General features: G+C 39.8%; 1 protein-coding gene across 1 annotated transcript in view; it reads right to left on the bottom strand.

The window, feature by feature from the left end:
- Positions 1 to 22587, bottom strand: part of Fbn2 (fibrillin 2) — a 208441-nt gene that overhangs the window by 103068 nt on the left and 82786 nt on the right. Inside the window, exons 8-11 of the mRNA XM_034518514.2 lie at positions 14892 to 15017; positions 2977 to 3129; positions 1786 to 1998; positions 658 to 795 (exon numbers count right to left, since the gene is read on the bottom strand). Coding sequence (XP_034374405.1) covers positions 658 to 795; positions 1786 to 1998; positions 2977 to 3129; positions 14892 to 15017 — 630 coding nt within the window. The remainder of the gene's footprint in view (positions 1 to 657; positions 796 to 1785; positions 1999 to 2976; positions 3130 to 14891; positions 15018 to 22587) is intronic.

Genomic DNA, 22587 nt, shown 5'->3' with positions numbered 1-22587 from the left:
AGTTCAAAACCATTCTGGTCTATATAGCGAGTTCTAGGGCAGTTAGGGCTACAAAGAGAGACTTTGTCTTAAAAAATAAAACAAAACAATAAAAAAAAAAAACCAAACCCTGTCCTACTCCACCCTCCAAATCTCAAAACAAAACAACTACAAAAAACAAAACAAAGAAAACACACACAAAGGAACATGGAGGAGAAGAAAGAAGATAAAGATAAAGAAGATGAAAGAGTAGTAGTTAATGTTTACAGTCATATAGTCAGACCCAGTACTTTTTAAGACTTTAAATGAGCCTGGGACCAAAATATTTAAATATTTATAGTTGGCTGTCTATTGTCACCTTGAATGGATTGACTGAATATTGTTTTCGAAATACATTCACTTTAAAAATTTAATTCTTATTAAGGATAGGCAAATCTATAAATGAAGGAGAGACAGAAATTACCTTTAGAAAAAGAGGGGATGGGGAATTCTTGATGGGATTTTAGGTCAACAACCAGTTATTGGGTCCCAGGATACAGAGAGTAGCAAACACACCAGGAAAACAGCATTGAAATTCATTTTACTTCAAAGGCCTTAAAAATTCATATTCAGTCCCATTTGTTTTTATGGTCTAGCAGCTATCTGAAGACTACGAAGCCTTAAAGAATGTGAACTTACCTATACAATCTCCATTAGCATCTTGCTTGTAGCCCATGTTACATTCGCATCTGTAGCTAGAAACAGTAGGTATGCAACGTCCATTCAAACACAGATTCGCATGGTGCTTACAGATGTCTATTGTCTGGTTGAGAATTGCTGTGGGAAATTATAACAAATCATACTTGGTCAGTACAACATGCGTCATATACTCGAACTGATTTTTTTTAGAAGTTTAATAGAAATTAATTAAATTTGTATCAGAAGCCTATATTGCTCTGTATTTTATTAAATTACATTTTTCAATTTGGGGGTTTATGAATATATATATATATATATATATATATATATATATATATACTTTTCTCATAGTCATTCTCTGTTACCCTCACAGTTTTATTAAACTTTAATATGGAAGATCTTAAAAATAAATACTTGAGGCACATGGCCCCAAGTTGCTTTTGTAAGTCACACATCTGGAAACTTTGCTTGTGTCTTTTTGAAAAATTTCAGGAATGTTCTCCCATACGTTTGAGTGCTTTCTATTTTTTTTTTTTTGAACTTGTTGAATATTTAGACGTAGCAAACAGGCAGTGTGCCAGAAAGAATAAACATAGCACTGTGGGACATTATTAAATATTATTATCAAGAACAGTGCTTTTAAAGAGTGGGCCTAAAAGTCAAGCAAACAGGCACCAACCCTGCTCTGAAGCCCACGGTTCTCAATTTTGAGCAATTAGACAACAATGGCAAAGCATGAGGTAGAGACGAGGCGTGCTTTAGAATCCTGGAAGAGGCACAGAGCAGGGCTTGCTTTCCCTCATTCGAGAAACGGTCTTGGGATATAATCCAAGCAGTATATGAGTGGAGCAGATGAACTCCACCAAGACCCCAAATATGCTTTGCAGTGATGTCATCTAGATCGGATATTCTTGGACTCACATTTGTATTTTGAAAGAGCCTAGGTCACACATTTGTTCCAATTTATCTAAAGGTGTGAAGAATAGATAAAATGCTTTCCTACCACAGTTTCTTAAATTAATATCGGTATATAATATGTACACACACACACACACACACACACGTTAGCTAATATAATATCACTTAAGGCTGAGAGTTCAAGAATCTGCAGGAATTGTGATCACTTACTTAGTCCCGTGATGATGGGTCCCTGTCCCCCGGCTCCTACTCCGGCTCCCCCAACACCAGGAGAAAAGCCATTGCCTCCAGGGATGGGGAGGAAGCCTGTTCCTCCTGGGCTGTAGCCATTACCATTGCCCCCAGTGCCTCCAGGTCTAGAAACTGAACTCCCCGGAATGCCGCCCATGGGAAGGCCGTCCAGGCACAGTCTACGATATTCCTCTGTAAGAAAAAAGAGTTTGGTTAAACACAAAAAGAGTTCTTGTCGCATCACAAAAGTAGTTGTCATGGATCGTTTTTAGCTTACTTGTCTATACAATATGAATAAGGAGGTTATTATGTTATTAAATATTTTCAGTGCCATATAGTAACAAGAACAAGGTATAGATATTTCAGGAATATTTAAAACTTATGGTCCTCATTATTTTAACCAAGTTACAAAAACAAAGAGTCCTTTGTATGAACCTTTTCACTTTACACTGTAAGTATAACTCATAAAATTCCAGACGTAACTATGAATTCAAGAAATTTACTTGAGCAGGTGAAAAGCTTTGGGTAACTCATTTTACATGTTTGGTTTTACTTGAATTCTCATCAGTATTATGTCTACCTAGATTTTATGTCTGTTTTATTCATTTTAAGGAGTTATATATGAATATACATTCAGAATAATGTTTTAAAATGAATTAGTAGTAGAATGTATTCAGATAGCCTTCAAATCTTTCTTTAGTTGTGTAAGTACCAAAACTAAGTAAAAAGAAGCAACTGCCATATTTTCTTAATTACACATGGAATTAGGGCAGTATAGTAGAGCTCAAACATGGTAGTATATTATGGCTTCATGATTTTGCGAGAACAAAATACGTATCTCAATTTTCCCCCATAATAATGGTAACAAAATTATCAACATATTTGTTTTGCAAACTCTAGTCAAATTTAACTATTCATGCTATATGTAGCGAGAGAGACTTCTCATTCATCCTAAGAGGTTTTCCCCTATACAAACTTATTCATAATGCATAGGATATGAGAGGGATTAATTCTTAAGGTCGTGAGAAAGGAAAGAAATTATTGTAAAGAACTGGTGCACTATAAGCTGATGGTAATCCAAAATAAATATCTGACCTGCCTCCAAGTGCATCACTGTTCCTGACTTTTTAAACTCTGTTGGTGTCAAGGAGATAGTGGCCAGCCACTCACCAGAACCTCTGACAGGACAGGCCTCAGGAATGGTCCCGATGCCCCAGCAACGGCCAGGCTCACAGCAGCACTGAGCTTTTGCCATTCTGCCTGGGAGTTCTTGTGCACAGCGGCCATTCACCAGGCCGGAGAAGCATGTGCCAGTTCTCTGATCTGAAGATGTAAAGGAAAAACAGAAGACACAGCAGAATTACATCCAGGTCATCCAGCAACCATTTCCCACGTAAGGCAAATAGAGGAGAGGTGAGTTCTACTGACGTAACATTTTTTATACCAGTTCATTCCTTTGCTTCCTAATTCTTACACATCTGATCATTGCTTTACTTCTTTATTCAGCAAAAGTTCCTTTGATTGTGATTCTATGTCCTGTTCCTTGGATATGAAAGTGAAAGGCATGCAAATCTGAGGCAAGCTTCAGTTGACAAGCCAAACAGGTCTGGAGCTCAAGGAAGAGTGACAAGGGAACACTGGTCTCTACATTCCGATTCTAGCTTGATCAAGATACTTTTTGAAACTGGGGGGTGTGGAGGAGGGAGTAGGGTTGTGCTATGTGGCAGAGGCTGGTCTAGAGCTTACAATGTATCTCAGGTCAGCTTCAAACTTGACCCACATGTGTCCTGAGGTCTGCCACTGAGAACTATGTAGCTATTTGCTTTGCAACAATTTCTAACAAAGATGCCGACTTAAAGATCAATCAGAAGCCACCTGAAACACTGATGTCTGAGCCCACACCTAAACCCTCGTGATAACTGCAAAAGCAGCTTGCAAGGGAAGAAGAGAATGGGTTGCAGCCATTCAAAGAGCATTGTCCCATCTGACTTAAGAGAAGAAGGCTGTTACCATAGGAGCCCTAAGGTCCTTGGGATTTGACTGCACTGTTGTGAGGGTTTGTGGATGGTTTCAACTAGACAAAAGATAGTGGCTGACATTTTTAGGATCACGACTGGTGTAAGAAGAGATGGAAGAGCAACAAGAGGACTCAGGAGATGTTCAGGGGAGCAATGGCTTTGATGAGAGCAGCGCCAAGGACTACGTTATAAAGAGCACTTGGCAGGCATGTTTAAAGACAGGCCTGATGGGAAACCACTTACATGCTGGGTGTGAGTTTCCTGAGTTCTGACTTGGACTGCTCAGATGGCAATGGATAGGAAATAAGCAGGCTGGGAGGGCACCGGGCAAGGCTTCTCTGTAATCCACAATACACTTAGGATGTTGAATAAACGAGCTTAGAGCCCAGGGGAATACTCAAAGCAAATACGTGTATCTAGGGGTTGCCTGTGCACATGCATGATCTAAAACTGTAAGGCTGGGTAAGTTATGTTGTAAGTACTCAGGGTAGTTAAGGAAGTCAGATGAGAAGTGAAGCAAGGTGAGGACCCCGAGGCATCATTGAGTTTAGCAATGCTGTCGTGGGAAAGCCTCAGTACACCAACTAAGGGATTTGTGGTAGGAAGTGAACATAATCAAGTTTGAGTCTGATAGAGCACACCCTGTCAACTAAATAGAGAAAGAACCAGAATGGCAGAAAACACAGGAAGAAAAGTCACCATGGTAACAAAAGGCTCTCGATTCTGAATCACACAGGAATAAAAACCCGAGTCATCAGCACACTTGATATACAATCACTTTTCTTTTAACAAATGAAAAAGTTATATCCAGTTAGCTTTGTACTGTTGAAATGTGATCAACATCCTTTGTCAAACAAATAAGCAAACAAACAAGCCCCCAGGATTATGACGGGTAGCCAAGGCAGCCCTTGAGCCTACCGTGGAGCCCAGGGCAGCTTCACACTTGAACCTATCCTTCCTCAGCCTCTGAAGTACTCAGATCGTGGATGTATGCTACCATGCCTGGTTATTCAAAGACAGTTTCTCCATGATCATAAGAAGGTACAGGGCAATACTCAGGAGCCTCACACCAGTGATTCAACAGAGAGAAAGAATTAGTCTTCTCCAGGGACAAGCTTCCTGCTAGTTTATACAGACCTGAGTGATCAGTCCTAAACACACATAAATACAAACAACACTAAATGGACTGAATAAGTTACACACACACACACACACACACACACACACACACACACACCACAAACACGCATTTAACAATATTAATTAAAGTAAGAGATCATCAATCTGATAGGAGTATGAGAGGAGTTGGAAAGAGGGATAGAAATGGTGTAAATAAAATACTCATAAAATATTTCATAAATTAAATTTAAAAATTATTGCAAATAATTCCAGTACTAGGTAAGGCTGCCATTCCTGGCTCTAATTACACAATCTAACATAAATACATTATTTCCCCAAATGGTCCATAGTATCCTCAGATTGCTTCTAACCCAGCAGGAAACAGATGAGCTTTCTTGCAGATAGCCAGTAAGATGAGGGACGCATCCTCTCATTTACAATAGACACTCAGCTTGCTTGAAAGCAAAGCACAGAACTGGCCATGTGCATCATACTTAAAGCCACGGGAGACACTAAAACTATTAGGAGCTGAGTTTGAACAGTTTGTAGCTGTGAGTAACTTCCCAGGTCAATTTCTATTGTAAAGTGAGTTATGGGAACACATTTAAAAACATTCATTCTGGGAGTCAAAGGATCATATTCTTAGCTCCACTTGATTGCTGTACTTCTCAGGAACAAGATACAAATTAAGATAAGAAGGCCCCAAACTCTTAAGCATAATTCCCCCAAACTATAGCATCCAACCAGTGCTACAAGACAGGATGAAAATGTGACATTTGGCAAGGCTTCTGCATTAAGGAGGCTGTAGCATGACAATATCAAAGTCACAGCCTTGAGTCAAGAGACCTAGATTTACTTCCACAAAAACATAATTAATATTTCCTACTCTTGGATCAGAGCTGATGGGAAAACGAAATAAAACAGTAGTTATGTAGGTTTTGTTTTTGTTGTAGTTGATATTGTTGTTTTGCTAACCAGGTAGTAGACTGTCTACGGGGAATGTTTCTCTTAATGAAATTATCCTGAAAACCATGATGATGTATGGATAAAAAGTAAGATTAAAAGGGGAGGCCAAAAGAAATGGAGACAGGAGATTTGGGAATTATGTGTGTAACTGGGTTCACTTTTCAGCTTCTTGTGAAGTGCAGCTATGCCAAGCCTCTGTTACAGTTTCACAAAGTTCAAAGCACGCAAAACAGAAAGTCCAAATGCTACCCACCACTGTGTAACCAAGTGGTTACACAGTGCTCAAAGAACAGCAGCCTGAGGGGGTTAGTGACCTAGGGAGCACAGCGGAGAATGTCTGTCTCTATGCTGCCTTTGCCTGGAGAGGGGAAGAGCTGCCTCAAGATATTATAACCATAGGCTCTTCCCATCCAAACAGCTTTGACATTGCAACTCACACCAGGCTTTTGCTCTGAAAAATTTTCAAGGAAATACGGTTTCTCAGGTAAAGATCCAACCTATAATTAGACAAAGCCAACCCTGTTGGGAGCCGACTTGTAACAGAAAGCGGCTATCAGCTTTGCAGCCATCTCAAGCCATATACCCTGACATGTGACTTAGTTTTCAACAGCCTACAACAGCTGAGCACACTATGATAAATATCTTGTTTATCCCACATAGCTTGTTTTGCTGTTTAGTGCCCCCAGCTGCAAGGCGCACAGTGCATGTGCTATCCATGCTATACCCGCCTATAAGGCATACGTCATATCCACACCTACAAGGCACGTGACAAAGTGTATAAATACCCCAGACTTCCCTTCAGAGAGAAGAGAGCCAATAAATAAGAGAGATGATAAGAGAGAAGAGACACAATACGAGAGACAATAAACGAGAGAGACTTGATCAGAACCTCTGTCATGTCTCCATTCTTCACGTCTCTTGCTAGGCCCTGACCCTTGGACCAGAGCAACAGAGCAGCAGTCCACGACATTTTGGCCCCAAAGCATGGGACAGAATGGTCTACAACACAGTGGCCGCAAAGCCAGGCAGTACGGGTCACGACATAACCCAAGAAGAGGACAACACTGAGAAATCTCAGAGGAGTTCCACGAACTTCAAAGAAAACAGAGTAGTAACGTACTTAATGGTGAAGTGATCCATGCAAAGGAAGAAGACACAGTGAAGAAAAGAAAGCCAAATAAATACTGAGTTTGGTATCATAATGACCACACCAATCCTGACAACTATGCACCCTGTTAAATCATTCATAGTTCACGATTCATTAGTACCTAAATTGTTTTTAATGTTTAAACAACGAACACCTAACATATCGATGGTGTAAAGAGGCTATACACAAGGAGAGAACTGTCTTAGACAAGCTCTATGTACTTTGTGCCTGAAAAGAACCAGAGATGGGATAAGAAGTCTTACAAGGCTGTCAGACGCAAATGGAGAGAGAGGTTACTGGTCTGGTAGGTTTGTTTGTTCACATTCTCGTCAATGTTGTTCTGACAGACAAAGATGAAAAATATTCTAAAAAGTTTGAGAGATGTGGAGATGAAAGGGAATGGGGAATCGTCTAAGAAGAGGGCTAGAAGAAGGCATAGACAGACTAACGGACAACATTCTACCTACACAAACCTTCCACAAATTTTTAGCAATGTCGTAAGGCAAGCTCAGGCCTAAGAAATCCACAGTAAATCCTAAGTGGGAGAAAGAACAAATCCAAACTGTATCAAATAATACTGTTAGAAGTCCATGGTGAAAGCTTTCAATAAATCTAGTCCCGTAGCAGAATGGTAACAGCTCTTTCAGTAACTGACAGTAACAGCAGAATTAATTCTGTAGGTGAAGAGAAATCTGAACGCCAAACCATTGTGTTTCATCTCATAGGCATAAAGTCTACCAGCCACCAACTAGAGAGATCATCTCTTTTCAAATGCGCATGACAGATTAAAAAAAAAAAGCTAAGTATTTGCTCTGCCAGCAGCAGACACCAGAGACTTCTCTGACGGGAATGAATGTAATGAAATTGGCTATCAATAAAACTGAGAAAACTCTACCCACCTCAGCACATTGCATGAGTTCAGGCTCAAGATTCCACATGAATGAGATCATGTATGTAAAATTTAAATGTGAAGCACAAGATAACAAGTTTATCAGAAAGCCATTCTATGTGGGCCCCACCCTTTAGCTGTCTGCTGGGGTACTGCAAATTCAGAAACTGTATTTGCCATGAGCATTGGAGAGTGAGTGACTCACGCACCCTGCTGCATACAAATTGTTCTTCTTCATGCTGATGGACATGCCAATGGGAGTAGGAAAGCAGGGCTTCCCTTTTAATTTCATTTAATTCATCTAAAATTCATTTAAGAACACAACTGCATGTTAAGCAGCCACTTAATTATGGATTTTAAGTCACACATCACATTGCCATCACATGGGAATGTGGAAAAAAATCTGATAATAAAAAGGGGTCTTCAAATTGAAAAAATATTAAAAATCACTAGTAATAAAAATTAGTACCCTAAAACCATGGGTCTTCTTTTATAGGATTGTGGACTAGTTACTACACTGTAGTAACTAGACTCTCCTTCTACCTTTCATAAGCACACATAGTGAGGTATTTCAGTTCCTTCCTCAAGTGTTTTATTGCAAATGTACCAGAAATTAGTACCAAACATAATACCAGACTCCTACACATTATACACATCATTGCTAAGACTCTGAAGAGCATACGACTGCCATCAAACTATGTCACTGAATGGTCGTCTTTTGCTTTAACTGACAGGCACCACCCCATACTACTGTTTGTCTATATGTTTTCATGCATGATGCTGCTTTGAGCTCTTGATGGACACTTATGTATTCAGCATCAGCCTGAAGGGAACTTTTGCATCAGTCTCAGCCTCAACCATTTTATCCTATTGCCAACCAGTCTCTCACTCATTTTTTTTTTCCCAAGCAAACTCTGCTCAGTGTCTCCTGCAACCATATGGAATACTCTCAGCATCCATTTGCTCACAAGACTCTCTTGTTTGACAACCCCTGTTCCTCCCACAGATCCAGCTCTTATACATTTATGGAGATCTTCATTAGTGTTCATCTCCTTGATAATTTGTGTGTGTGTGTGTGTGTGTGTGTGTGTGTGTTGCCTGTATTATGTGTATCTCTGTTTGGATACATGTGTGTAAAGAGATACATGTTCAAGAGTATGGACATATGAATAGAAGCCCGAAATTGATGACAGGCATCTTCCTCAATTGCTCCCCCAGTTACTTTATTGAGCGGAGTTTCTTTCTTTTCATTTTTTTATTGAATATTTTATTTATTTACAATACAGATGTCATCCCCTTTCCTCATTTCCCCTTCATAGAACCCTTTATCCTATATAGAACCCTCTATCCTATACCCCCTCTTCCTTTATGCTTTTATACCACTTTGATTACATGTATGTATTAAGGTCAGTTCTAGGTTGAGGGTCTAGCAATACAATAGATGCAAATAGTCAAGTAACAAGCAATACAATAAACACAAATAGTCAAAGAAAAAGGAAAACGTTAAACCCAGTTACATGAACACTCCTATGATCACTGTTTCTAAAGGCTTATTAGGATGACCAAAGTATCTGAGCCTACTTCCCTGTTCTAGCCCAAGGTCATTTTCATGTCTGAAGCCTACTTTCTTGTTCTAGCCTAAAATTTAAATTCCTGTCTGAAATTACTTCTTTGTTCTAGCCTAATATTTAGATTCCTGCCTGAGATTACTTCTTTGTTGTAGCCTAAGATTTAGATTCCTATCTGAAATTACTTCTTTATTCTAGTCTAATGTCAGATTCCTGCTTGAAGCCTACTTCCTTGTCCTTAGCCAATGTTATATTCCTGTCAAGTAGCCCATTTCCTTGTCCTTGGCCCAGCTTCTTGCCAAGCAGCTCCAAAGGCTCTCCACATCTCTTCCTTTTTTATTTCGTTAACAAGACTGAGCCTGTCTTAGGTCATTTTTGACAAGAATGCCTTCCTTACATGTCATGGAATATGCATTATCAAAAGCAATGCACTTCTGTCTTAGGTTGGTAAGGCTCTGTGCAGGAATCTTACCCGTCCTTGGCTTGCCAGCATGTTAATTTAATAACTCTGTCTGAGGGTCCATTTTCAGGTTCAAGCCATGTACTTTGGCTGCCAACATGTTGATGTTGTTAGAGATAAGCTATAACATGATGGGCAGGAATAAAAGTATTCCCTGGACAAGAAGGGCTAGCCTGATCAAGCTATATATGCCATTCCTGAGGTTTGACCAAAATGGAAATACTGACCTCAGGCCATGGATAATTTTATCGGCATTATCTGCAGCATCAAAGCTCAACAGAGCAGCATTCTTTAAATTTATAATCTCATTATGCAAAGTTAACACACCCTGAGAGGTGTTAGGATCATGCCAAATATCCTACAGGTGTCTTTAAACTTTTTTCTAATTATAATGACAATCACTGTAAATTTCAAAAGTAACACTACTCCCATGATATTTGTCATGACACTTGAGATGGCTTCTAACTCTTGAACCCTGAACCTCCTTCAGATAATTTGAATGGGTTATAGAGCATCATCCATTGTTCCAGATACCTATTTAAATCCTTTTGTATACTCAGTACATTAGTAACATTTTTTTGCTAGATGGTTAACAAAAATAGTTGTCTTAACTCCTTGTGTCAATGCTATTGCAGAAGCAGTAGTGCTAGCAATTAATGGAATTAAAGCTGTTATACCAGCAATAATCAAGCCTGCTACCTTCTTGCTTCTGCTTAAAGCCTGACTGACTTATTCCAGCACTTTCAAGCTTTTTTCAGAGAGTCAAGGTTTTCTAATACTCAGGGCAGTAAGATGGAAGCTGGTTGATAGACTCCCATAACAGACATGCCAGGTTTCAACACACTAACATAATTGAAAATTATACAGTCAATTTGAGCAGAGTTTCTTACTGACCTTGGAGATAACTACTTGCTAGACTGGCTAACCTGCATGCTATGGGATCTCCTGTTTCTGTCCTCTAACTGGCTCACCTGCCTGGCTTCTGTGTGCATTGTGGGAGCTAATCTCTGTCCTCAATCTTGGGGAGCAAGAACTTAATTCATCCAGCCTTCTCTCCAGTACTCCCCTTAATAATTGTCACTTTAATTATCAACATTTAAAACATTTTTGTTTGTTATTATTCTGTACGTGTGGAGGTCAGAGACAACTGTGTGGAATTGGTTATTTCCTTCCACCTTTATGTGGGATCTGGGGATCAAACCCAGGTCATGATGCTGGTACAAGTACTTTACTATTGGGCCATCTTGCCAGGCTTAGCCTTCTGGTTTGCTTTGCTTAATGGTACACAGTACACAGAAAAATTTAGTAGTGAGTTACTTCCTCCCTCAAACTTACACATGCAGGTATGTATGTTTGTGTGCATGCCTACACACACACACACACACACACAATTCATGTTGTGTTTTTGGGTTTGTAGCCTCAGACTTTTTCAGGTGAAGCTGTACAGTGAGACATGGAAAGCTGTAGGAAAAGGCATCAGAATGTAGTGACAACATTGCTTTTTGCAAGAATTTCTAAATGTTTAGTTTCTTTTCTAAACTTTTTTTTTTCTTTTTTTCTTTTTTTTTTTTTTTTGCCTCTGTCTGGCAGTAGCCTGTCCCTGTTCAGGGCTTCTGCTAGCTCTGTGAGCAAGGAGAGTCAACCCCTTGCATCCGGCTTGCTCTCTGTGGCTTAAATATTCATCACTCATTACTGCTTATGCCAGTCATTCTTTGGGGCCTGTATTAAATTGTGGAAATTAGGTATTAATGATGCCCAAGGGGAGTGAATTCCAAAATGACATAAGGCTCGTTAAATCATGCCATTAAAATGCTTTTAAAGAAAAGACTATTAGTGACACTTCAACTCTTTTAAAATGTGGCACATGTTAGTTTTTATGTTAAAGATTCCCCACCCACCCCCAGAGTTTAAAAAAATTTTTGATTTCACACACTAGGTGAAATTAAGTTAGGATTTGTCTTTCTAATTTAGCATTAAATGAAACAAAAGGCTATGCTATTGGAGGATTAAAATGACTAGCTAAATGACTCTGTCCCATCTCTTGTCCACGAGAAAGGATCAAGCTCGCTCACTGACATTTTATAATGAATGTGGTTTAGACGGTTTAGACTCAGTGTACTTGCTGATTTTCTTATGATTCTATAGGGAGAACTCTGTGAAACAGGACAAGGAAGCAGGTCAGAGTGACAAACTCTCAGAGCAAAGTTCAAATAGTGTGCCATTCCATACTAAAGAAAATTCTGAGGTTATCCAGCTCAGTGTCATTCACATGTCCACTATGAGCTTAGAGAACAAACAACAGAAGGGGATTCATATATTCATGACATATGATTCAATCATAAATAAATTCAATCTAAGAAAATAAACAGTTGGATTTTTAGAACCCAAAGGCTTCACACACATTAGAATGCTGTGTTTGTTTTTCTTCTCACATACGGAAACACATCCTTATTCAAAATGTAATATGGAGATCTTATAATTAAGCTGTTTACTTCATTTTAGCACAGGCTTTCTAATTCCTGAGAGTCATTTTCCTCTTTCCTATTTTAGAACACCCTCCCTCCGCCCCCCCCCCCAGGATAGAATGTTTTCTCTGAGATGAAGGGGATTTTCTGGAGGCCCGGGACTTAGCTTCAGGAGTTGATGTATGGCATATCCAGGACCCTTACTCAGGCTCACATCATCTTGTCCATCAGGAGGCCAAAGGACACAGAGTTGTCATTAACCAAATGGAACTCCTATATCTGATATCACTTCATTCACTCCTCTGGTGTTTCCCCCATTCATTCAAATGCATTCACTCAGCAAGAAATGCATACGACATATAATATGAAGTCTAAGATACATGAGGCTGACTTTGGCAGGAGCCCAAAGTCTGATTGGTTGGGAGAACACAAGTACTTGAGAGAGGACAATAGACCATGAGCTATGGGATAGTGTAGCTATGTGGCTCGTGAAGAAGGGGCTCAACCATTTTGTCCAAGAAGACAAATGAGATTAGGTAGAAACAGCTATTAAAAATAATTCCCAATTTGAGGTTCAAAGAATGAGTGAGCTTTAATGAGTATGGGAAGAAGAAGCCATAATAATCCAGGCAGAAGAGAAGTTTGTAGGCAAATAAGACAGTGCCATCACATTTAGCAGTGGGAGATATGTAAGGTTGAAGACAGTTACAGAAACAAGCTGGACCAGATTCTTAAAGACCCTGGATCCCAGTAAAGACGTGGGTATGATAGTTTGTATATGCTTGGCCCAGGGAGTGGAACTATTAGGAGGTGTTGGAGTGGGTGTGTCACTGTGGGTGTGGGCTTTAAGAACCTCATCCTAGCTGCCTGGAAGTCAGTATTCTGCTAACAGCCTTCAGATAGAGATGTAGAACTTTCAGCTCCTCCTGCACCATGCCTGCCTGGATGCTGCCATGTTGCCACTTTGATGATGATGGACTTAACCTCTGAACCTGTAAGCCAGTCCCAGTTAAATGTCCTTTATAAGACTTGCCTTGGTCGTGGTGTCTGTTCAGGGCAGTAAAACCCTAACTAAGACATTGGGAGAGACAGAATTTTAATTCAGTGGTAAATCAAATAAGAAAAATCACTACTATCCATAAGTCTTGTGGTGAAATGTAGACATATCTGTCTTTTGTTTTTTTGTTAATAACAGAGATCATAGCATAACTGTTGTACTGAATACTTTCTATAGCGGAGGTAGAGAGACTAGTAGTTTGCCTGAGGCCTAACGGAACAATCCCTAAGTGAAAGCTGTGACTGTCACTCTCCATAGCAGTGTTCCTCTTGTCACTGACAAGCCTGTCCTGTTATTTCTAATCTGTAAAGACAACACAGCCCTCTGGTTGAAGCACATACATCTTTCATTCTCACTGATGGACCGCCTTGGCTAGTTTAGTGCTTAGTAGATAAGTGTGTTCATCAAATGGGTTCAAGCCATAAGCTGTTGATTGCTGGCGTGAGATGTTCAGTTTATCTCCTTCACTCTGTACTTTCAGCTCGTGAACTGGTTCACTTGGCCCCATCAGTAGGATCCATTGATCCCTCAGGGAGCTACTGCCAGACTGGGGGAGATCTCTGTTTCCTACTTGTTCTCTTCACTGGACCATGAAACTCTGTTCTTAGGGCACTAGACTACTTTCTCTACGTCAACATACATAAATCTTGAGTGCTGCTATAGACACTGTACATATTTCTCCGTCTGTTTGTAGCTATCATCGGCTCAGTTTTGGAACTGACCAGGCTGAATGCTCAAGGCAAGAACTGTAAAGATAGCTAACTCTACTATGATTGTACATCAAAGGTCATTTCGTTGTCTCTGGGCTCACAAGACAGAAGCCTAAGGAATGTTGCCTGTTGGATAACCTACCTCATGTCTGCAGACTACAGAGCTTCATCTCTTTAAGCAGAGCAGACCATGTAAGTATATTTGGTCTTAATTTGAATTCACTTGAAACACAAAATTAGGGGTGCCAATTTCTTCTTTGTAATAAGTACTTTTAAACCAGAATAAGCTTTAAGTAAATAGATGCTGTCTGAGTTCATGATTCATAGCAACAGAAGAACCTTAAATTACTATATTCCAGATCCCCAAAAGATTTTACATCTTTCTTGTGCTCTGTGCCTGCAATGCTGGGCAACAATTACATCTTGAGCAAGTCTTTCTTTCTTCCAAAAAATGATCTTGACAACATAAAACTAAGCCAGATGGCTCCTGAAAGCAAAGACTTTACGAATAGAACAGTATCTGGTCTATCAATCCCTCCGTGATGCTAAATACTATTAAGGCCTTAGAACAACCCTTTCATATGCTCTCCCAATGGTTTTATAATCATTACCATCCTCATACCTATTTGGGCTGTTCTGTCATTATAAAGAAGCCACATATTGTACCTTCAAAACACAAGGCTTACCAATGCACCGCGAGCCATCTGTTGAGGTTACGAAGCCACGGGGACAGAGACAAAAATAGCTTCCCACAGTGTTGGAACAGTCACCGGTCTCACAGACCCCAGGAACCACGCTGCACTCATCAATGTCTAATCAAGGGAAGATAATTGAGAAAGGCCTTCGTTAAACAAAAGGATTTCCAAACTATGAGAGTACTCATGGCTGATTAGGAGGATCATATAACCCTGAAGATAGTCTTCTTTCAGGCCCTGAGGAATTTCTTGCATGTATCTATGGGAACTGAGTTGAGAGCATCCTCCCAAGGCAGCAAAACAAGGCCAACTAAAGCAAAACTCTATATAGTCCTTTCCGCTCAAATGCAACTTAAATTGCAAATAAGTAAAGATGTCAAAGTTTTAGTTTCTATTTTACACCAATGAGGGAATTATCCTACCAGGGCCCTTCAGAAAACACATATAAAATTACCTCTTAAATATGAAATAATTAAATATAAACATATAGCTAATTTTTACAATAATCATTAGAACCAACAAATGGTATCGGATTATTATTATTTTTTTCCTATTTGGCTGTAGGATGTGCTTTTGGTAGGTGCACATGAATGTGGGTATACATGACATTCTGGGAATAACTTCAATTTGAAACAATATAGAACTATGGCAAAGGAAAAACCCGAGAGGTACTGAGAAGGGCCCAGTTTTCTTACTGAGGCTCTCTGTGCTTATCTACTGGCTTAATTCTGGGAATGGACTGTTTCCTTTTACAGGAACAAAAGTCTGTTTTTTTTTTTTTCTTAAATTGTCCCTAAAGCAGGGGAAACCTGAGCATTTCTATAAGCTTTCCTGTACTTCTCTTTTAATCCCCTGAGCAGAGAGAGGTGGAAAGTCAAACAAAACCTCAATTAGGCACATTGGGAGCTGAACGCTAATCCCTTTTACAAAAGGAAATGAGCCACTAGGAGAAACCCAGCCAGGGATACCCAACTGTTGGCATTGTTTGCAAAGAAACTGGTGTAGTAAAGACCAATGAATAGAGGAAGCAATTATAAAAGTCATAAACATAATTACTTAAAATCAAAGTAAATGGGAACGTTTTGTTTCTTTTATGTTCTTGTCCTCTTGTGTTGTATACATTCTTTCAGAATGTCTCAATTTAAAAGACAGGGGAAATAATTGCATTTTAATTATAAATGCAAGGGAAAATGGTTAAGCTCCATAATTACCACCTTCCTCGCCCTGCTCCCCGCCCCCAAGCCTCAGGGATCACTGCAGGGTTATGAAGGTTGTAAAGGTTGGTGAACGTCCACAGTGAAACCCTTATGTCCTGAGCATGGCAGTGCACATAGTGTTCACATGAACTTCCAGGACCCACTGACAATATGCACAAGATGAAGCTAGAAAAAAACTCCCAGTATGGAGATGGACATCGGACCTTAAAGCCTGCCATTAGTTGAGGAGCTATGGACTAGAGAAGAGCCAGTTTTCTTAGGGATTTGGTGCCTGAGAAGCTGCTCCTGAGTACACTGTCCTTACACCCATACACATGCAGGCAGTACAGTGTGGGCTTGGAAACAGAGCAGTTGGGGGAGAAACGGGGAGGAAGAGAAAGAGCTGGAGGGGAGAGCGTGTGAAGACATCATATACAAGTATGAAGACATACTTGATCAAAGACATCATATACAAGTATGAAATGCTCTATCAGAAACTGATTAAAACTATGAAATGGAAAGCATTAGAAACAGTTCGTTTCGCCGGGCAGTGGTGTCACACGCCTTTAGTCCCAGCACTTGGGAGGCAGAGGCAGGCGGATTTCTGAGTTCGAGGCCAGCCTGGTCTACAAAGTGAGTTCCAGGACAGCCAGGGCTACACAGAGAAACCCTGTCTCGAAAAACCAAAAAAAAAAAAAAAAAAAAAAAGAAAAAAGAAAGAAAGAAAGAAACAGTTTGTTTCTAAATTCAAAAATTTTAAATAATAGCACACAAAGTTAGCCAGCCACTTTTGGTACCCCTCCGTGGGTCCACTCATTTACTTTTTACCCATTTATTCTGACAAACCACCAGGCTCACTGGTTGCATCAAGAAGCAACCGTGGGTTTTGTTATCTCCTTCGTATGTTCTTGAAAAAGAAGGCTAACGTTCAGGTGTCATCTAAAATACCATCTTCATCTGAGAGTCAATGGCTGCTGAAGGACAGGGGCACCAATCCACACCTACCAATGCCCCAGAGATCAGAATCCTAACATGAATTGCCTGCACAAATGAGGAGCAAATGCGGTACTAGCCCTTCCATCAGCCTTCACCCAGCAAAATGAAACCATGTGTGCAAATTAGGACCCGTTGCATCCAGTGCTGCCACCCCCCCTGCTCTGTGCTCTCAGACAATGGAGAGGGGGCATGGAGATGAAGCAGGAGCAGATAGGCTGCAATCAACAAATACTGTGATAAATCACCTTTCCCCAAGGTGAGAACAAAACAGGGAATAGCCTGATATAAAGCAGGCAGGACAAAGGGCAAGCCAAACCCTGCATCCATATTCTCTTCATTGTTTGAAATACCAACATTTCAAGAGTTTGTGTAGTTTAAGATTAATGAAATTATAAGATCTCGTGTCTTTCATCTGAACGTTAACTTTCATTTATAAGTGTTTCCTAATAAAGTACGATTTTTGTCCCAAACCAAAAAGTGAAAGATGTTTGACATTTGAGGGGAGGTACTTTTGGAAGAAATATCTAGGATATAGACAAATATTTTTGTTGTGATAAAACACTGACCAAAAACAAAGGAAAGAAATCCTTTCTTCTTACAGCCTTATACATTCCATCACTGAGGCAAGCCAAGACAGGAACTCAAGGAAGGAACTGAGAGACAGGAACTGAAGATGACATCATGTTGGAGGGGGGTTAATGCAATATTACAAAAATATCTCTTATATTTTAAGAGACTGGAACCTTTGCTGGGCCTCACATCCAAAGTTAATAATAGATCTAGAGGTCACTTCAGATTTAAAATAGCTACTTATATCTACTCACATAGTTTGTTTAACCTGCGTTTAGGAGAACAATGTAGCAGTCGATCTTACCTGCCTCTGGTTCCCATGTAAACAACTTTTACAACCTACACTAATACATAGCTGTACTCTTGAGTAATATATTTTTCCATGCTCCAACCCAAATAATGCATGTGCATCATTTGCTGAAATCAGCAAATGCAGAAGCTATGAATGACTTCCTAAAATAAACCATAAAGGCTGAAAGCAACCATTTATGGATACTGGTTGATAAACAATGATTCTTGCTGTCTGGGTCAATTGGGATCAGTTGGAGCCAGTGACTTAATCCCTTATAAAACTCTGTTAAAGGTTTCTGTAAATTATCCTATTCCTTCCCCCATGTGATGCTTCTTGTACAGTTCAATAAAGACAGAGCAAAGTCCTCTGGGAGAGACAGACATACAGATACAATAGACAGACACATGGACAGACACAGATACAGATACAGGCAAGGATTCAGACTCCTACAGCAAACCGACAGGAGACAGAAGACTCAGGGAGTGTGAAATAGAGAATTTGAATCTATACTTGCTCTTGGTTGAATGACTCTTGGCAAAAAACACTTTTCTGTACTTGGTATAATATCAATGCATCGTCGGTGACACAGAGTTGGTCACTAATACACTTAGTTCATGCAGAGGAACACTGTTTACTGGCTTTTTCCTCATGGCTTGCTCAGTGTGCCTTTTCCTACCACCTAAAATACCTGCCCAAGTTTAGTACCACTCACAGTGGGCTGGACTCTCTCACATCTGTCAATTAAGAAAATGCCCCACAGACTTGCTTATGGGCCAATCTGATGGTGCCAATTCATGAAACAAATTATCACCTTCCAGTTGGCTCTAATTTTTTGTTAACATGATACAAACTAACCAGCATCCTATGACTTTCAATTTTGGGGTTGTCTGTTAAAATATTCATTAGAAAAAAAATCTCTGTATGTTTAGAATGAGATAGAAACCTTAAAAGATAGGGTTCAAAATAGATTCATTCTGTTATGAGGGGTTCTATAAAAAGAAGATGATTCTTTAAAAACTTATTTTAAGCAAATTACTCCCCAAATTTTAAGATTGATAGAGACAGGTGAAAACAAGACAAGCAAGCAACCAACCAACCAACCACAGAAACATAATAATGGTCCAGACAATGTACATTTCAGTATAAGAATGCCTAGTATGTGTTTACCTAACAAAATTTAGCATTTACATTTTATGTTCTGAGGGCTACATGAACTTAGTTCTCTTATAAGTCACTTCTTCAGAACTCTATATTATAATCAGATTTGGAACAAGGCCTATATCAATGAACACCACACACACTGACTCAGTAGAAGCAAATGTGTTTAAAGGTGGCAGGCCTATTAAGGGAAAAGGTAAAACCATTCTGCATATCTATTCTACTTCCCCCACATCTTGAACAGTTTGAACTTTTAAAGTGAGCTGGGAGCTTTACTTTTCAAATCTCAGAAAGACTGATCTAAATACAAGCCAGAAATTTAACAGCATGGTGGCATGGCTGAAAGTCCAGGTAACATGGCCCTCAGGATTGGTTAGGTCATTGTCTCCCAGGTCACAAGACACCTGGGCTGATGCTCTACCATATTAACCTTGTACAAATATAGAAGAATCAAGATGACATGCTGAGAATGGATGGGGTCGGAATCTCTCTCCTTCACTCCACAAAAGTGCAGATTAAACCGTTACACATCCAGCTGTCTAAACAGTCTGCTCTTTGTGTTAATTTACTATGAATTTCTAAGGTTCTGTGAATTGATACAGGCATGGTACAGAGAAAAACTAGATTCTTCCCGTGGCATGGCTAAACTGGTAATACCATTTTTCTTTACCAAATTCTGTTTCCTGGAAAGTTTTTGGAAAATAGGGAAGTGTGGGTAGTTGATTACAGACCTGAACATCTGGTGACAGCCTTTCTGTTTTCTGACAGTATCTTCTACCTGCTTTCCCTACTGAGGTCAAGAGAGCTACAGCAAGTGTAGCTGGACATTTGGCTAGGCCATCCAGTAAAACACAGGTTGTCTTTCCAGGGACTCTGCCCTCTTAAGAGGAAGAAAAACTCCAAAAAAGTCCCCATAAATCTTCCCTTTCATCCTAATATCTCAAATTATCTCACAGGCAATACCTGAGTAATCCCTTAATCTGAGGAGTGTCTTTACCAGCATAAACCTGGAGTCCTCAACCCAACTGAGTTTAGACTCATACATAACAGGAAGTAGAAGAGTGTGGGTGAGTCTGAAAGACTACTGTTGATGACTGAGACTTGCATGGGCATGGATGGCCAGGAAACTTTGGGGTAAACTGAATAATTAGGAAGACACATGCCAAATCCCGGAGTATCACCTGTAGAGCTTTTATTCTGAAGATCTGGTCTACTTTCTTTCTAAGAAAGATTTTAAATAAAACAAGAGTGTTGCATGAAGGAAAAAAATATTTCAGGATGCTGGAAGCTAGACTTGAGGAAGAAGAAAACAAGTCAAGAAGAAAACAGGACAAAATGACAGAACTTTGTCACTGAGAAGATGTGTTAGATGTGGACCTTGATTGACAGATAGATGGTGCAGAATGATTAAAAAAGAACAGGACCCAGGGAAGGGGGAGCCAAACCGAAAGAGAGTCTGTTGTGAGAAAAGTAGACTAATGAACTATACAACTCAAATTCTGGGTATGGAATTCAGCCGAGGGCTAAGTTCCGAATGCATACTTATACGGTTTTTAAAGTATACAGCTCATATTAGGTGTATGCACGGGTGGGAGTTAAAAAAGGAGAAACAGATAGAGATGAACTTAAAGAAGCAGCTGTGCGAACCATCAATACCTAAAGGAAAATTCAAGAAGAGAGGAGATGGAAGCCCAGGAAGAAGAGACCAGGATGTAAGAGGGCAGAGAGACCGAGGAAGGTCCCAGGAAACAGGGGGGAAGTAAGAGAACTTCAGAGTGTATGGGGAGTTGATGAATCTGAACATGGGGCTTTCAGAAAAACAAAACAAAACAAAACAAAACAAAACAAAACAAAACAAAACAAAACAAAACAAAACAAAACAAAAACCAAAAACAGAGTCTAAAGAAAACCACCTGATGGCTTTCTGACCGACAAGCCAGAGAAACTCATGTTCTCGTAGGTCCTACTCCTAGCAGGATGTGGTGCTAACTTAGTGAGTGGAGGGACCTCAGATACCACCGACTCCTAAGAACACTGCCCTGGTGATGTTCTGCTGTAACAGGGACACAGCATCTTCAAAAGACCCCATCAGCACCTGCTCCAGAAAACTCAGTGCGAATAAAATAAGTGATTTCGTTTATAAAATACTGCCAGAATACTTCCTTCCCACTGGGGCCAACAGCCTGTATATAGTAGGTGCAATCTGCCAAAGTTTTTTTGATATATAAATGTTTTTGTTATATATCAAATTTCTATTTCTTAATGTATAGTAGTGGATAGTTGGTAAATCCATGAGCTGGGATGTGATGTACAATCAATTGATGTATTTTTTGTTAAGTCAGAATAGGGCAATGCTGATGTGATAAAATGAATTGCAAATGGAAACCTCATGTTGGCTTTCTCCTACTTGGGTTTTGAGAGGACAACACATATGAACTGCACTCTGAGTTGTGTTGTGTATGGGCGGTTTTACTGAGAAATAACTCCTACACTGAATAGTTCACACACTCAGCTCACCAAAGTCTATTTTTTAAAAATATAGTGCAAGACTGCACAACCATCACTCCAACCTAATTTTATGACACCTTCACTGCCCATGTCTCCCCCCAACTAATACAACTCCAGTGTTAATCACTCACCACCGCCTACTGTAAGCCTCAGGAAACCATTAATATAGATTCTGTCATTACGCAACAGGCTATTCTGCACAGTTCATACAGGTGAGATCATAAAGTCTGTGGTCTCTTGTGACAGGATATTTCCACGCAGCTTCCACACAGCTTGACATTTGCAAAGCTGTTCCATGCTGCGGTGTATTTTGTTTCATGGGGTCGCTGAATACACTATGCGGCCTCTCATCCATTGTTGATATTTGGGCGGCTAACATTTCGGTGCCAGTGGACCTAAGCCTGCCATTGACATGAAATCTAGGGAGTTGTGAAGACCAACTGTTTTTAAAGAGACAGTGATATTTTACACTCCCACTAACAGTATATGAGCACTCCGGTTTCTCATGGATTTGGCTACATTTGTTATTCTCTCTTGTTTGTTTGTTGCAGGTATTTTGGGGGGAGTTATTTTTAAAATAGGGGTGGAATACTGTCAAACTGCAGTGTGGTTTGCATTTTCCTAATGATATCCTGTTGATATTTTTATTTTGTGCTTCTAGACCTTTTGTGTATCTTTTTTGAAGAAAAATGTATTTAATTTTTTGGCCTATTTAAAAAAATGACATTTTATTATTGAGTTTTGTGGTGCTATGAATGAGAAAAGCCTCTATAGTCTCATATGTTTGACTACTTGGTACTCAATTAGTGAAACTGCCTGGGAAGGATAAGGATGTGTGGTCTTCTTGGAGGAGGTAGTTCACTGGGGTGGGGTTTGTGGTTTTATTCCTAGTGTTCTCTTTGGCTTCTCCTTACACTTTGACAATGTTAAGCCTTCAAGTTTGGGGTTGGGAGAGATGGCTCAGTGG

The sequence above is a fragment of the Arvicanthis niloticus genome, chromosome 14, assembly GCF_011762505.2.
Source record: "Arvicanthis niloticus isolate mArvNil1 chromosome 14, mArvNil1.pat.X, whole genome shotgun sequence".
Taxonomy (NCBI): domain Eukaryota; kingdom Metazoa; phylum Chordata; class Mammalia; order Rodentia; family Muridae; genus Arvicanthis; species Arvicanthis niloticus.
This window is presented reverse-complemented; position numbering and strand designations above follow the sequence as displayed.